The following is an 18,236-nucleotide window of genomic DNA, read 5'->3' as shown; positions in this document are numbered from 1 at the left end:
TAATTTATATGGAATGCTATATAAATGGTGATGAAAGAAAATTTGCCAACACAAGACCAGTGACGGAGCTAGGATTTTAACTAAGGGGAGTCAAAATATAAATAAGTAAGCACACAAAAAAATCAAGGGGAGTCAACGTATAGTATATACACATAAAATAAAGAATTTAACATATTTATACAGTGTAATTTTCCGGCGAAGGGGTGTCAATTGACTCCCCTTGCCAATGAGTTGCTCCGCCACTGCACAAGACAAGAGAGTGTTTCTTGTTCTTCTAACATTGAGTTGAGATTTTTGAGAAAAATTTCAGCACAATATTTCGTTCAATTTGTTCGCGGGTTTCATTGATCAAAGAGTTGATAGCAAGGATCGATCTCGGTGTGGATATGCATAGAGTCTTCGCACTATCGAAGAATTTTGAAATGAGACTCTCTTCACCAGGTACGTCTTAGATCATATCTTTGACATGTAGATAAATTTTAAACACGAAAAGATCTACCTAGGATTGTTATTGTCTTCCGCTACGTGTTACGAACACCTATATGCAATCCATCCGCATGTACTTAAAAATGAAATGCCTGAACCAGTTTCAATTTAGTAAAATATTTCAGAAGGAAAAAAAAAATTAGGTGTTCTTTTTCTAGCATTGGCTCAGTTTCTTTTCTTCCATTTTCGTTAAGCGGAAAACATTTTAGTGATTTTTAGACATTGACAAACGATTTCAATTTTCATTTTTTCATCTGTATGTTTCAAGGGACTCGAACCAATAACAACATAATTCAAATGGTATATCTAATTGTATTATGAATTATGTCAAACGTGAATATGTCTAATTAACACTATGTATGTGTTTAACGATCCAAAACCAGTATTTTAAAAAGCTTTTTTGGGACTTGCCTTGGGGCGAGGCACTATCAAAAGGCTTGAGGCTCAGGTGTGAGCTTAGTTATGTGAGACTTACGTTCGACTGCGTACTCGAAACATGCTTAATGCTCAACGCGTGGAGCTCGCCTATTAGTTTCTAACATAAATCATGCATCAAACTCCCGAATTAGCCCTGTTGACACTCAACTTTTTTTAACAAATGAATAATTAAAGTTCTATTTATCTATAAAACTATAATGATTAAGAGTAACTCAAAATGATGAGTTATGGTATTGCATTTTACTAATTAAGAACTTCGCAGATCCATTTATATTTTATGAACTTAAACTACATTTTAGAATAAGATATAGCATAATTTAATAAAGGACCTACTTTAAAAATGAAATATCATTTAAATAGTTCATAGAAGGAGAATCGAAAATGTGAAGTGCAAAATAGATACATAAAATAGGAGCAAAAGAATATTTTTTATTCAAAGTTAGAAGAGGAATTTAATTTTTTAAGTAAAGTTTAAGGGGAAAATTGAAAAACTCAAGGGCAAAATAGACATTTCTTATGATAGAGGGAGAATATTTCTTTTCTTTAAAGTTGAAAGAAGAGTTTGATTTTTTAAAGGGAGAAAATTAGTTTTACCCTTTTAGAAAATATAATAAATTCTGGAAAATGCAGCTTAAAATATAATGTTGAGCAAATACAAAAGAAGGCGGCAAAAGATATTGGAAATGAAATATTTAAATGCATCTTACACTACAAGGACCCAACACACAGAAGGCAAAAACCAGAAGGCGTCAATGGTGAAAAAGCCGCCATGGTTGGAACCATCTGATATGGATTACGATTTAGGGGAAATGTGCCGACATGCCGTCGATCGCAGCCAAGGCGAATTAGTTGATATCAATTTGGAGTACTTTGCCACTGATAAGTTGCTTTCCTATGTAGCAGAAAGGTAATTTCTGTCTTTCCTTAGTTTAGGCTTCCAGTGTAGGCGCATTGTTTGTTTGTTTGTTGTTCCTTTATTTCTTTTTGTTTTTTGGTTAACCTTTTTAGAAATGTTTATTTTTGTTCTTGCATTTGGAAGAGTTTAGCGGTGGTTGCCTTCAGAGGCGGAGGTAGGATTTGAAGTTTTTGGGGTTTGAATTGGTCGTTGAACCCATAGCTCGTCTTAGTTACTGGTTCGCAATTAAATATTTATACAAATTTTATGAATTTTCTAATACAAATACATGTTTTAAGCAAAAGCTACTGGGTTCATCCATACCCGTAGCTAATGCTCTCCCTCTGCCCATGGTTGCCCTAGTTGGTGGTGGATTGCAAACATAATGTGAAATTAACAAGGAATGAAAAGAACAAGAAATAATATAATGGAAGGTTGCATTAAAACAGAGTAAAAGATAGAAGAAATAAGGTTTTTCAATCAAGACATGTCATAACCAAATATAAGAGTCCAACAGTGACCTAGCTAACAGAGGTACTACTGAAATAACAGTAAAAGTAGGACTACACTGTGAATATTGAAACTTCTGCCTGAACTTGAACTGAATCAACAACTTCATACATAAAAGGTAGTACTAGTTTAGGAGCTCATGGTACCTCCGTTTGCTACAACACCAACAATGTGAAATAAATTTTTACACTATTAGTACAGTTTTATATGCTAAGTTGCGTAGACAATGCAAAAATTCTTTACACCATCAAATGTGTTAAAGTTAAATTCGATAGGAGAATAGTTGGAAGAACTTCCTATTAATTTACTTCATCCGTTCTGCTTTCTACATGTTTGACTGAACACAATGTTAAAATGGTAAAAAATAACCACAGGTTTTAAGACAAATAGCCATATGTTTTAGTTCTCGACGCTTCCTTTTGGTGTGTGAGTTTTGCTCAAGCGTAGAACCATTAAATAACCTAGTAATAGTTCACACTCATGATCAATAGTTGATGTATAGTTGACATAATCCAATGTATGTCCCATGAACTTTTAATTTCCTATACATCAGAAAGAAGTTTATGTTCTTTTCTTTGAATGTGAATGTTCCTCCACAAATAACTATATAAGTGTGGATTAGGAATTTCTGCTAGCTTTTGACGTCCAGGCACTACTAGAAAATAGTTTTTTTCCTACTACCAATATAGTCGGAAAGTATCTATTCCGACTACATTCCAATTGTTTTTAAGTAGTCGAAAAATGGTATTTTGCCAAAGATCCGAAAATGTAGGTATTTTCCGACTGAAGTAATCGAAACATTAATTAAATAATTATTTATATTAAAAAATAATTAATAATTATTTATTAAATATTTCGACTGTTGTTGTTGGAACATAAAGGTGAAAATAATTAAAAAAAAATCGATGATAGCAGTCAGAAATTGCGATTTGCTAGAAATTTTCAATAAACTTTCCGACCGCTATAGTCGAAAAAATCATTATTTTTGGGTAGAATGTTCCATTTTTCAGATTACAGTAGTCGAAAAACTGGGTATATTTTTGGTAGAATTTTGTCAATTTATTAGCTACACCACCTGCCAAATAACCAATACAATAAACAAACTAATAATCCAATCAATTCAATCAAATCATTTCCAACCAACCAACCCAACTAATCAAACCGAAGAAAATTCTAATTACTAAAGCATTCAATAAACAAACACTCAAACCCCATTAAATAATATTAAACTAAAGCACTAATCAAAGTCTAAATACTCAAAACTATTCAAATCAAGTCTAAGTCGTTAATATACATCAACACTAATATAATAAAGTCTAAACATACCACAACGTCCAAACCTACCATAACGTCTAAACATCTAGGAATAACAAACAATCATAACACACTACTCCCTCATCAGATTCTGTCTCTTCATCGTCATAAGATTGGGGCATGTGCTTTTTCATGAACTTATCCACTTAAGCAAAGTGACTTTGGCTGTTTCACACCGTTTCGACAACAATTCAATTTGCTTTGGCTTCGCTTTCATTTCTTTCTGATTTGTGCAGTAAAAGCATCTGACAACACTAACGATGGACGACAAGAGGATGATTGTACTCTAAGCCTGTAAACTCTACCTTTCGATACACCACCTGCCACATATATCCATGACGGTTGGATTAGGGTATCATCCTCAGAAGCAGGCTGCGTCTGACGACATTCTTCCAAGCTTCTATGAAATCCATCTTGAAACAAAAATAATAAGATTATATAAATAAATTACTATCAAAGCAAAATAGGAAGTCTTAAAGTTATGATTTTACATTTGTTTCCTCTGCACGTGGCTCGACCCATCCTTCTCTTGAATCATCCTTCTTTTTCATTATGAGACACTGACCCCCCTTTTAACTTTTCCTACAAAATTAATAGGATATAGAATTTAGATAAAAGTTCAATTCTGTTTAAATAAAATCAAAGAAAATAAAGGTGAAAATTACCAATCTCCATCGATGTACAACAAAGTTTATAGATCCCCTGGTGTGCAACGAGCCACTTTTTTCAGATACTCGGGTTGCCTTTGCTCGTTCACTCTTCATAAATTCAGCACCATCCTATATTTCTAAAAATTTTAGCCACACATCTTCTCTTGTCCAATCAAACTTCTTTTCTCGAGCTTCATAGAATGAATCTGAAATCCTTTTTTTGCTTTCTTCTCATAAACTTCTTTTATTTCATTGTCATAAAATTGCTGCCCCACACACTGCCTTTGCAAATTAAATTAAATAAAGTAGAGTGAAATTGAGTACTTAATAAATAATTTAAAAATAAAGTTTATATGTAACCGAAACTGATTCCACATTGCATCTCTGGTATAATATGGAATTTTTTTTCATCTACCCCAATCATCATTGTAAAGTGGCTTAAGAGACTCTATAACCATGTGCTTGGGGTAGATGGAAAGAAATTTTATATCATATCAGAGATGCAATGTGGAATCAGTTTAGGGTACATGTAAACTGTATTTTTAATTTATTTATCAAATACCCAATTTCAATCTACTTTATTTAATTATTTTGCATACGAAGTGTGTGGCAACAATGTTATGACAATGAAATAAAAGATGTTTTCGAGAAGAAAGCAAAAAAATAGAATTTCAGATTTATTGTATAAAGCTCGAGAAAAGCAGAAGCCTGATTAGATAAAAGAAGCTATGTGGCTACATTTTTTAGAAATATGGGATGGTGTTGAATTTAAGAAGAAGAGTAAACGAGCAAAGGCAGCCCGAGCCTCTCAAAAGAGTGGCTCGTTGCACACTGGGGGATCTGCACATCGATGAAGATTGGTAAATTTCACCTTTATTTTCTTTGGTTTTATTTAAACACAACTGAACTTTTATCTAAATTCTGTATCCTATTAATTTTACAGGAAAAGTGACAAGTGTCTCATGTTGAGGTCTTTGCCAATATACATAAGAAGAAGGATGGGTCGAGCCACGTGCAGAGGAAACATATGTAAGATCATAACTTTAAAACTATTTCCATTTTGCTTTGATATTAATTTGTTTATATAATTTTTATTTCATAGAAGCTTGGATGAATGGAGTCAAATGCAGCCTGCTTCTGAGGATGGTAGCTCAATCTAACCATCACCCGATGATATGACTTCTATATGGACATAGGTGGTGTATCGAAAGGTAGAGTTTACGTGCTTGGAGTACAACCTTTCTCTTTTCGTCCATCACTATTGTTGTCGGATGCTTTTACTGCGCAAAACCAGGAAGAAATGGAAGCGATACAAAAGCAGATTGAATTGATGTCGAAACGGATTGAAATAGTTGAAGCTTACTTTGCCAAAGTGGATAAATTCATGAAAAAGCACATGCCCCAATCTTGTGATGATGAAGAGACAAAATCTGATGAAGCGTAGTGTGTTATGGTTGTTTGTTATTCCTAGATGTTTAGACTTTATGGTAGGTTTGGACATTGTGGTATGTTTAAACTTTATTATATTAGTGTTGATATCTATTAGCTACTTAGACTTGATTTGAATGGTTTTGAGTATTTAGACTTTGATTAATGCTTTAGTTTGATATTATTTAATGAGGTTTGAGTGTTTGTTTGTTGAATGTTTTAGTAATTTGAATTTTCTTCGGTTTGATTGGTTGGAAATGATTTGTTGGATTATTGTATTGGTTATTTGGCAGGTGGTATAGTTAATAAATTGGCAGAATTTTGCCTAAAAATACCCAATTTTTCGACTATTGTAATCGAAAAAATAGTACATTCTACCGAGAAATAATGATTTTCCCGACTACAATGGTCAAAAAGTTGTTTATTGAAAATTTCCAGCATATTACAAATTCAGACTAATGTAGTCAGAAAAATAAATAAAATTATTTTCACACCTATATGTTTCGACTACGACAGTCGAAATATTTAATAAATAATTTTTTTTATATATAACATTCTGACTACGGTGGTCAAAAATAATTTAAAATAAATGATTATTTAATTAATGTTCTGACTACTTCAGTCGGAAAATACCTACCTTCTCGGATCTTTGGCAAAATAAATTTTTCGACTGCTTAAAAACAATCAAAATAGATACTTTCTGACTATTTTGGTAGTAAAAAAAAGCTATTTTCTAGTAGTGAGAGTCCAAGCACTGCCACAAGCTGTCATTATGGGAAGTACTTGAGCGAAAATGAAAAAAGACATTAGTTACTACTCCCTCCGTTTCAATTTATGTGAACTTGTTTGACTGGGCACGAAGTTTAAGAAAAAAAATAAATACTTTAGGAATTTGTAGTCCTAAACAAGTCCAAATGGGGCCCAGAGTATTTGTGTGGTTATAAAAGCTTCTCATTAAGAGTAGAGTTGTAACTTTAAGCTAAATTGTTACCAAATTTAGAAAGGGTTCGTTCTTTTTGGAACAGACCAAAAAGGAAATAGGTTCACATAAACTGGAACAGATGGAGTATATGAGATAGGATACAGCCTCTAACTCATCCCAAGAACAAAGAATTATAATTCTCATAAAGTTCCTATCTTCCCAGATTACAACAAGAAGAGAGGTAAGACATGTTAGGCCGAATTCATTACCGTGGTATTTCCTTACTCTTTTTGTTTGTGTTGCCCCTAAAACTCCATTCCTCCTCTTACTTCGCCAACAGAAATGATACACAGAAAACTGCTCTTTCGCTAAATCTGTCTGATGTTGTTTACTTTTTTTTTCTTCTTTTTGTTAAAGTAAAGGAGTATATTGTTTTATCCTACTATTATACCTTGCACTAGTCTTCTGTACTAGGCCTGACTGTGTTTAGTGATACCGCTTCATTCACTGGACACATCCATTGATTCATTTATACTTTTGTTTACCAGATCAGGAAAACTGAAAAGACTTAGTATTGCTTGTTGCTATGGTATGTTATGTGACGGGTCGGTTGAAGCAGTTCAAAAGCTCCCATTGTTAGAGGAGCTTAGTCTGACGCACACTGATATCACCACAGAGGGAATTGAAGCTCTTGGACGCTCTTGCCCACGGTTGACGTCCTTTAAATTGAATAACTCATGTTATATGGGATCAGGTGATGACTTTGGTGAAGGAGATTTTAGAAACGAAGAGGCTCTAGCTATTGCTAAGAACTTGCCTGCCTTACAGAACCTTCAGCTCATTGGGAATACTATGACAAATGAAGGCCTCCTAGCTATTCTTGATGGCTGTCCTCATCCTGTATCACTTGACCTGCGGCTGTGCAAAAATGTTAGCCTCAATGAAGTCTTGAGTAGTAGAATTTCTGGACAAATTAAAGATGTGAAGCACCCTGGTAACTCTCTGAAAGGTTTTGAATTTTCATTTGATACTTGTGGGGATGAAGATGAGATGTCGGATGACATGTCAGATTATTAATTTGATTTTTGAAAAGATCTACTGACTACTAGAAGTCGTGTTTCTAGCATTAGCCCCATTTTTGAAGTTGCGGGCTTTTTTTGGTCATTGGATTATGAACACCAGTACTTCTTTCACATATTCGGAAGAGGAAACCAAGTTCTTAACCTGGTGGCTAAATATGGCATTGATAACATAGGGAATATTTTGTATTGCGCATATCGCCATTGGGACTAAGTTCCTAAGGAAATCAGTATGTAATGATTAAGTAGTGTTTTTATATAAATGTATTTGGTTGAATACATAGGCGGCCTCTCAAACATGACCAACTATTCCATTTAAACACTTGACTAAGGATTATACCTATCAACACTTGAACTAGAGGCAAACTGTGCCTATTAGATTCCTAAGGGGTAGTTTGGTACGAGGGATAAGATTTGAGATTAAATTTTTTTCGTGTTTGGTATAAGTTAAATTTCAGACTTAATCCAGAATATTCCATCTTATCCTATTAAACTTGGAATTATTTTATCCTACATCCCATGTGGAAAATTTAGTCCAGGAATTACAATCCAAGGATTATAATCCCACGACAATTTAGACTACGTACCAGACCCCTAAATGACAATCTCCTGTAAAGATGTGGTGCATGACTTTCAAACACACGACATGGCAAAAAAGATGAATTAATGAATGACACGTGGAGAATATATCAAAAAAATTTCTTGTCAACCAACTTTTTCCTCTCCCATTGCAAGTCATCTTATCAGTACCGTGATTTGAGTTCCCAAAATTATAACCAAGTCATCTCAAATTTTTTTCCTGATATCAAACCTGAGTTCTTAAGAAAATTGAGTTATCAAAAGTTCTCAAGATCAACTCTCAATGTGTTTGCCTATTATTCAATTTTTCACTGCTATATTCGTTTGATAATTTTGCTCTTGAAACTTCATCCACCTTTTAACAAATTTTATTAAAAGTTATTAAAGAAGTAGAGTTTACTACTTGACTTAAACAGATTGGTCGATTCTCACTTCTAAAACTCCAAAATGGCCTCTAGCAGAAGGGAACAACTTAGCTCCGGCCCTTTTGATTTAGGAATTTTTACCTCCTATAGCAAAAATTAACACCTCATTTATATTAAATAAATACCATTTTAAAAAATTATATTCTATAGCTACCTTTTAATGTTTATAGCAAAATATCTATTTTTGGTTACCTCCTACCCTTAAGCCACTATATATGCTATTTTTTTATTTTTCTCTCTTCTTTTTCAGATTTCTCTCTCACATAATTACTGTATTTGATGTAAACTTCTCACTCCACGTTTTATCTCTCTCTAATTTGATACACGACATTCTCTTCCCCCATTCCCAGAAAACACGATGTTGAAACTCAAAATTTCTCTCACCCACATCGCCTAGCTCTTCCCCATTCTTAGTCTCCATCCTAATTTTATACATGTCATCACATTGTCTCTCTCAATTTTCATTATTTTTTACTATAAATAGTTGTGGTAAGTACTTAACTTGTTAGAATTTCGCTATTTTTGTTTATTCTGTTTATCTCTACTAACCATTGTTATTGTATTCAACATAAAACTTGAGATTTTCTCCCCAATGTTTGATTCAACATCCCACAAGATGTTACCAGAGGTATACCCACCAAAGTACTTAATTTTGATAGGCCCTCTTTCTCTTTGCAAACCACTCAAGCGGAATTGGAATTTGCAGGTTCAGTAGCAAAAACGGTTGCGGAGAAGAGAACAAAATTACACAATGACACTTTGAAACAAGCCCAAGTTGAGAAATCTTCGAAAGAATCAACACTTCCCGTTGCGGAAAAGAGAAAAAAAACCTATGGTTGAAGCTTCATGTGTCAAGGGAAAGGAGGTCGATGCAAGTAATAGCTCGGATACACGGGACGAAAAGGTAATTTTTTATGTATCAATATGTATTTAAGTCTTCATACATTGATTATTACCTTCTCCAATGGGTTTTTATTATTATTATTATTATTATATATATATATATATATGTATATATATGTGCGCAATAGTTGATACATAGCTTCCTCTTCTTATTTGTTGATTTGATTTATATATATATGTTGATGTATTCATAAGTATACAAAATTTAATTCACTATATTTAATTTATACTTAATACAATGACCTTTGCATATCGTATTTAGATGTATTCAAAAGTATTCAAAAATTCCATCACTGATTTTGTTCTTATTACAATTAATTTTGCATGTGTGTATGTAGATGTATTTATATGTATACAAATTTTGGCTTCACTGATTTGTATGCTTATTTAGTCTAGTGTCTTTTGCATAATGTATTTAGATGTGTTTAGATGTATTCAAAAGTACATTTACTGTATTTTGTACTTACTACATTGATCTTTCCATATTGTATGTAGTTGTATTAATAAGGATTTTCAAAGTTGCCTTCACTATTTTGTACTCATTGCCATGACTTTATTGTTTTATATGGATGTATCATATATATACAACTATTTCCATCACTGATTTCTTACTCCAGTATATTTTGCATATTTTATTTAGTTGTATTTATATGTATTCAAAACAATTATACCATGAAATATGTATTGTCGTTGACATCTAAAAAAAATTTGTAATTTTTGTTGTATGCAGGAAATTAAACTATTTGTGAAATAACAGCCTATTTTTTCACCGCATATCAGTTCATATACTAACACAGACATAGTCTCCGACCTCAAAGAAAAACTTACTCCAAAGCAGTACAAACTATTGAGTACTACTTGTTTTGGAAGTTTCCTTGAAATGAAGCATTGTAAAGTCTAACATCAATTGTTTAGGTGCTTCATGGTTCTGCAATTAGAAGGAAGTCATGGCGATGTATTTTCAATATACGTCAATAGTACAATATTATCCTTCTCAATCAGGGAGTTTGCGCTTGTCACTGGTCTCAATTGTGTTGGTGACCCTGATGATTTTCAGTTCAATAAAAAGGTGCCTAACCGGATTGTTGAGACATACTTTGGCGGTGCAAATCTTGCCAAAAAGAAAGATTTGTTGACATGCTTTGATGAGAAGAATTAGGGTCATGATAACGATGGGGATGCCATCAGGATAGTTGTGTTGTATTTAATACATATTTTCATATTTTCATCCGAGAAGAACAGCACAACCATCCCAAGACTATACTTTGACTTGGTCGAGAGTGAGAGATATTCTGATTATCCATGGGGTATAAAAGCATTTCAATACCTTATAAAATCTATTAGCAAGAAGATATATTCTAAAAGGAAGTATTATAGGATAGTTGGGGTGTCTCTCGCCATGCAAGTTTGGTTTTACGAGTGCTGTTCAAAGGTTGACCCCAAAATTGCACTGTGAGTTGATAACCGGATACTCAGAATACTCAATTGGAGATCCACTATCAATCAGCCAACTTATGTTTATCTGATGAACGGCATGTTCAATGACTAGAGAAATATGGTAATTTACTATTTGTTAAGTGGCTTTTGTAGAATATATTTCTGTTAGTCAATACAGTTGCATACAACCTACATTTTATTTCCCTATTTTCCAAATTAATATGAATACATTTGTATACTAAAAACAGTATACACATACATATTTCATGTAATGAGCATAACTTTGTAACCATACAGCAAAGGTAGTTCACTTTGAGTGTATTTTGATTTTCAGATTGTTTACAATGACATTCAATCAAGCGATATAGAGTTTTCTGTTATTTAGATTCCTCCAGTACACGTTGATGCACAAGCTGCGGGGCCCTCTAAATGTATGTATTAAAATAATTAGAATTAGGGACCTGCCATTTAGCGAATTTTACGGCCTTCCCCAACATAACAACACGCTAGTTGCTTTAGGCGCGCCTTTAATAATTTATTTTTCTTAAACTCGGGTGCACATTTATGTGACCCAAATCCAAATCTCAACGGAGTCGAAATGTGTCTCTAATCACGGGTACATTGATTGTGACGTGGTCTGAGATGCATTTCCATGACGTTGCAAATTCCTTTTTTTACAATGAGTGAGACGAGCCTCGACAACAAAAATGCACAAGCTGTGGGGCCCTCTAAATGTATATATTAAAATAATTAGAATTCGGGACATGCCGTTAGCGAATTTTACGGCCTTCCCCAAAATAACAATACGCTAGTTGCTTTAGGCGCGCCTTTAATAATTTATTTTCCTTAACTCGGGTGCACATTTATGTGACCCAAATCCAAATCTCAACCGAGTCGAGATATGTCAACAACCGCGTGTGCATTGATGTAACGTGGTTCGAGATATGTTTTCACGACGTTGCAATTCCTTGTAAAAAAACAATAATAATAATTATGAAAGCGGTAAAAGGTTAAAATTTGCACATAAGTTCATATTTGTATAAAATCAGATAATCAAGCCGAATATAACAGTTGAGCGACCGTGCTAGAACCACGGAACTCGGGAATGCCTAACACCTTCTCCCGGGTTAACAGAATTCCTTATCCGAATTTCTGGTACGCAGACTGTAATATGGAGTCATTCTTTTCCTCGATTCGGGATTAAAATTGGTGACTTGGGACACCCTAAATCTCCCAAGTGGCGACTCTGAAATAAATAAACAAATTCCGTTTCGATTGTCCTTTAATTGGAAAAAACTCCCTTGTACCCACGCGGGTATGGAAAAAGGAGGTGTGACAGGCGCCTATAATTATGGCTGACATCTTCCGGGCTCTCACTGCTTGCCGAGCCGGGGGTGACTTTTTTGAGGGATGTAACCTATTATTGCAAATGTGGATGACCGATCATTTATGTCACCGCTCCCAGCTCTTGGGTTACGGTTCGCCCGAGAAGACTTGTATTGGAGAATTTTACACAAGAATCAAAGGGGTTAGTCTACCCGAGGGAGTCACAGCTTGGACGTCATTCTTCCGAACTCTCACTGCCAGCCAAATCCAGTGGACGCTCGGATGGTTGCCTGTTGAGGAAATCATATACATGCTGGCAACCAGGCCCCACTTTCTGTTGATGGGACTTAAAAGCATCCAACCCTATGCACCGTATCGGGTTTTGAGGCAACTTGGGAGGTATCAAGTAGTGCCGAAAGATGAAGACTTGAGTACCCAAGTGGTTGAAATCAGTCCTGACGGTCGGTTCCCCGAAGAAGAAGTTCGCCAGATCTGGAGTGAGTGTCAACATTTGACGGCAAATACTTGTGTGTTGGATATGGCTAAAGGAGAAGTTTCCCTGGGGTATCACGCTTGGTTCAGAGGTGACATGTCCTGCGGGAGACCAGCCAAAAGACCTCATCTCAAAGATTTCGCTGAGTCATCCCAGGAGCAATGGAACTGGTTAGCAAAGGAAAGGGGTTATCGGGCGGAGATCGGTGAGTTGAAGCAACAGGTTGAAAGTCTGAAATTCGATAATAGTATGCAAGTTGCTGCGGATCGAGGCAAAAAGAATAGATTGGCCCAAGAAAATGAAGAACTTAGGGCCCAAATCTAGAAATTGAGAATGGCTCCTGATAAACAACCAAGGAGTCGATCAGATGAGCAGTTGATAAAAGGGTTGAAAAATGAAGTCAGAGAATGGCGGGATGGTTTAGAAAAGTCTAAGAACGTCATGACAGAGCTCAAAGCACAGTGGGGTACAAGAGCAGATAAGCGTCGCCGATATTCGAATCAATTGAAACGCGACCACGAGAAAACTGTTGCCAATATGAAGAGAAAGGTAGCTACACTTGAGGGTAAAGCAGTTAAGCAGGCTGAGGATTTCCAAATTGAGAGCAGACACTGTTACGACTTGTTGGCCCAAATGGAGGTAGAAGTGCAGCAACTGAAGAATCAGCATATGTAGGATTCTCAGGCGTTAAAAACATGCAGTGATCATATAAAACGCCTGCTTATAGAAAAGAAGCAAGCAAGGGACAGGATTAGAGCCATTGCCCGTGCCATTTTTAGAAGATGTCGCGCTTGTGAAGACATGACCCATGCTACTTTTGTCTCAGCAGTGCTAATCTATGTGAAACGGACCATGAATGAATTAGAGCAACTCAAAAGGGATTTGGAACCTAGGCCCGCGGCGAGGCCGAACGATGCCCCGCGGGCACCCATATTTGAAGCTTTAGAGTATGCGTAGTTCGTGTTTGTATTTCTCTATATATTTTTTTTAGCCTGTGGTTTGTCTGTCCATTGTCTTTTCGCACCAAAGTATTTCCGTAGTATTGGAACTTGTATCTGACCTTAGTTTGCGTTTGTTATTTTCTTTCTGCAAAAAGGATTTTAGTTTGTAATAGTTTGTTTTAAGTAATGAAAAATTGAAAATATTTCTTCACGAACTACGCCTGGTCTGATTTGTGCGGGATCACGATACGTAGGCAATCTCCATAGAATTCGATCGTAATTGAAAAAAAAAAGAGGGGTTTCTAAAACACTCGAAAGAGGCACAAATAAAATAAGCCGGGATGATGCCTGCAATTAGAGCAAAAGCATACTAGAAATGGTTACTTGCCTAAGAACATTGCATCCCCCAATGTGCAATTACAATATCTGTTAAGACTCTAACACTGACAAGTTTGTTGTTTTTTCAATTCAATACCAGTTAGTTGTTAGAGCGTACTGGCACCATACCATTATCAAACAAGATCGAAAGGTCCTATACCAGAAAGCATGACTGGATCAGACAACAGCGTTGAGTCGGAAAAGACGACAAATCAGATGTAAAAGGAAGCCCTCGAGAAAATGGAAAAAATGAGGCTGGAAATGAATGAAATGCAGATAGCCTTAGCTAGAGCCCAGAAGGGGCATGAACTACCCATTACTCCTACTCTCCAACCAGGACACACACCGGAATACCCCTCCACCGGCCCTTCAACGAGTTTCCCAAGCCATCACTACTATCAGGGAAGAGAGGCCTATGATCCCCAAGCTCCACCACCAGTCAAAACCCTCCTCCACCAAATGTTCCCGTCTTTGTGGCGCCTCCCCCAGCCCTATTGCACAGATCATCTAGTGAGCCGTTATTTCAGGCTCACGACACACAATATTACCCCCCTGAACTCACATTCAAAGCACCCGAGCCACATACCTATAATCCTCACTTTGCGGTCCCGGCGAAGATTGAAAAGCCGGCTAAGAGCCCAGAGCAGGACGAGGTGATGCGGAAATTTAAAAGCCTGGAGCAGTCCTTCAGGAACATGCACGGGTTAGGCAACTAGGTCAGCATGGCTTACAAGGATCTATGCCCTTTCCCTGACGTCCAATTACCAGCAGGGTTCAAGATGCCCAAATTCGATTTATACGAAGGGCATGGCGATCCTATGGCACATCTACGGGGCTTTTGTAGCAAAATGAGGGGAGCGAGGGGCAAAGATGAGCTATTGATAGCTTACTTTGGCCAGAGTTTGAGTGGGTCGGCACTAGAGTGGTATACAAGACAAGATCCGAGCAGGTGGTACACCTGGGATGATCTGGCACAGGCTTTCGCAGGACACTTCCAATACAACCTTGAGATAGTCCCAGACCGTCTCACATTGCTAAATCTTGAAAAGAAACCCGGAGTGAACTTCCGGGAATTTGGGTTCCGATGGAGAGAACAGGCAGCCAGAGTTGATCCTCCAATGAGAGAGGGAGAAATGGTAGATTACTTTCTACAAACTCTAGAGCCGACTTACTTCGGTCACTTGGTAACGTCAGTTGGCAAATCCTTCAATGAAGTGGTGAAAATGGGAGGTATGATAGAGGAAGGACTTAAGTCCAATAAGATCCTGAGTTACTCGGCCATTAAAGCAACAACTCAGGTCATTCAGGGCGGCACGGGAGGTGCGCTCGGAAAGAAAAGGAGAGAGGAGGTCACGACAATAGAGGTAGACAATTGGTCCAGATCTAGAGGTCCTTCCCCTCATTACCAACCCAGACCCCATCATCTAAACTACCCACACATTCCAAATTACCCTCCACAACCCTACTACCCACCACAAGAACAACATTTTTCCGTCAATCATGCCCAAACATACACCCAGCCTCCGGCTCGTCCGCAATGGCGTGCAGCGGCTCCCCAACATACATGTCTACCTCCACAAAACACATATCCACCTCTACAAAACACATATCCACCATCGAGGGCCTACAGGAATCCTTCAGGGCCAAGCTTCCGCAGAAATCAGGCTTTCAGGAACGAAATGATGCAGAAGCCAAGAACATTCACTCCGTTGGGAGAAACCTATACTACTCTGTTTCACAAGTTGAAGCAGATAGGCCTACTAAGTCCTGTTGAAACCAAATTGCCAAATCCCCTTCCCAGAAATCTGGACCATTCAGTAAGCTGCGAATATTGTTCGGGTGCTCCTGGGCATGATACTGAGAAATGTTGGAAGTTGAAGACGGCCATACAAGATCTTATTGACACAAATAGGATCGAGGTTCAGGCACCAGAGGCACCCAACATCAATGAAAATCCGTTACTGGTGCACCATGAAGCCCATATGATCGAACTAGTGCACGAAGGAGGGGAGATAAAGAAACCCTCACAAACAGTGATGATGATCCGTGCCAGTTCAAAAAAAAGTCGACCAGTGGAAAAGCGGTCGCATAGTTGGAAAAGGTAGATGACAAGCCAGTTATGGTATTGGGAAAAGGGTCCATTGGGGCAGATGTACAGTTTGTGGGGCTGAAAGCAAAAATTAACAACGGCATGGCTACTCCTCTTCCTATCCGAAGGGAGTCTTAGTAGAGGGCTCTGATTTTCTTTCTTGTTGTTTGGATTATTCCAAGGTTGTATTCCAGATTTCTTTTTGTGCTCGCCAAAGTGTGAAACCTTGCTATCCCGTATTTTAATAAAGTGAAAGTTTTTTTTATTTCTTCATTCCTTATTTTGTTTTAATTTTTCTTCTTCTTTTTCTCTTCTGAACAGTTCTCTTTATACTGGTTCTAATGACATGGCATGCACGACGGATCTTCAACCTAGTCTAAAAAAATCAATCTGATTTCGAACTTATAGTACAAGATTGTGATGATGAGTCGGAATACGATGAGGATGAAGCCTTCGAAGAAATTAACAGAGAGTTGAGCCAAAAAAAAAACCAACTCAAATAACACGAAAGTCGTCAATCTAGGGGATGCGGATGATATCAGGGAAGCTAAGATAAGCGTCCACATTGAACCAAACATCAGGGAAGAACTAATCAAAGCACTTATTGAATTCAAAAACGTTTTGCATGGTCATACGACGACATGCCGGGTTTAAGCACCAATCTAGTGGTTCACAAATTGCCCACTGACCCGGCATTTCCTCCCGTCAAGCAAAATTGAGAACCGACATGAGTGTGAAGATTAAGGAAGAAGTAACCAAATAGCTGAATGCTAAGGTTATTCGGGTCACTCCATATCCTGATTGGTTGGCTAATGTGGTGTCGGGGCCAAAAAAGATGGAAAAATCAAGGTGTGTGTTGATTATCGCAATCTGAACAAAGCAAGCCCAATGGCGCTTTATGTTTAACAGATATCAAAGGAAAATGCGTCGACATGGCTATCAATTCCGACGCAGTTAAGAGATATTATGTATGATCTCTTTTGATTGTAATTGTCATTTGTTTGTGGTTGGCATTTATCGGAGAATGAAATGACGGAGGCAATTCTTTCTTATATCAAAACACTTTAACCTTTGCTTACCCTTTTGAGCCTTATTTATTCTTTCATATCCCTCTTTTGGAATCAGTAATTAAAATAAAAGATAAAAAGAGAGAAAAACAATAATAAAGACAAAAGAAAAGTCACAAGAAAAACAAAGAAAGTGGGAACTACGTTTGACCTGATTCCTCAAAGAAGGATACGTAGGCGCCTCACGGCTCGGTCATAGTGTAACCAAAAAATAAAAATCCCCCAGTAAGAAGAACTGGGGCAGAAGTTGTGAAAAGAAAGTTTGATTCCAAGAGTTGTACTGTTTCACCCCTCCAAATTATTTTAAACTTTTGATACCCTTTTTCCTTTTAACCATACACAAAAAACCATACTGATGTCCAAAAAAGACCTCCCGATCAGTATTTGAGAAGTGTCAAGTTCATGCACGTGGAAGCCGGGAACAACACTCTGATCCCCAGCAGAGAAGAGGATCATAAACTGGAAATGAATTGATAGCCGAAAGAGTCCCCAACAAAGAGCGTCATATCGACAACACTCCAATCCCCAGCTGAAAAATAAAATAAAATGAGAGAGTCTTATCGGTAAAAACCTTCACAGGCACCATGAAGCAACGGGAGTTGAGAGAAATGAGAGAGTCTTATTAGTGAAAACCCCTCAAAGGGCACTATGAGGCGACAAGGCGGGATTGGCGGAAAAGGTCCACCTTTGGCAAAAGTTGAGTATTTATTTATCCCCAGCGAGATGAGGCCATCCGAAAGATTGATTGATACAAATAGACTGGGTTGATCAATCCGGAATGCACGACATGATCGTTGGGATTGGTTATATCATTCAGATAAGTTCTTTTCTTTTCTTTTTTTTCCAGCGTTTGTTCAGAAAGACTTCTTTTTCTAT

The 18,236-nt window shown here is 37.0% G+C and overlaps 1 protein-coding gene across 1 annotated transcript; it reads left to right on the top strand.

Annotated features, from left to right (window-relative positions):
- Positions 1 to 1,596: 1,596 nt before the first annotated feature.
- On the top strand, positions 1,597 to 8,186 carry LOC104219810 (putative F-box/LRR-repeat protein 23). Its single transcript, XM_009770552.2, has 2 exons — positions 1,597 to 1,831; positions 7,192 to 8,186. Exons 1-2 carry the CDS (start codon positions 1,608 to 1,610, stop codon positions 7,718 to 7,720), a joined length of 753 nt encoding a protein of 250 aa, XP_009768854.2. The 5' UTR covers positions 1,597 to 1,607; the 3' UTR covers positions 7,721 to 8,186.
- Positions 8,187 to 18,236: the final 10,050 nt, after the last annotated feature.

This window comes from Nicotiana sylvestris, chromosome 12 (genome assembly GCF_000393655.2).
Source record: "Nicotiana sylvestris chromosome 12, ASM39365v2, whole genome shotgun sequence".
NCBI classification, from domain to species: domain Eukaryota; kingdom Viridiplantae; phylum Streptophyta; class Magnoliopsida; order Solanales; family Solanaceae; genus Nicotiana; species Nicotiana sylvestris.
The sequence above is the reverse complement of the archived record's forward strand: the minus strand, read 5'-3'. Positions and strand labels throughout refer to the sequence as shown.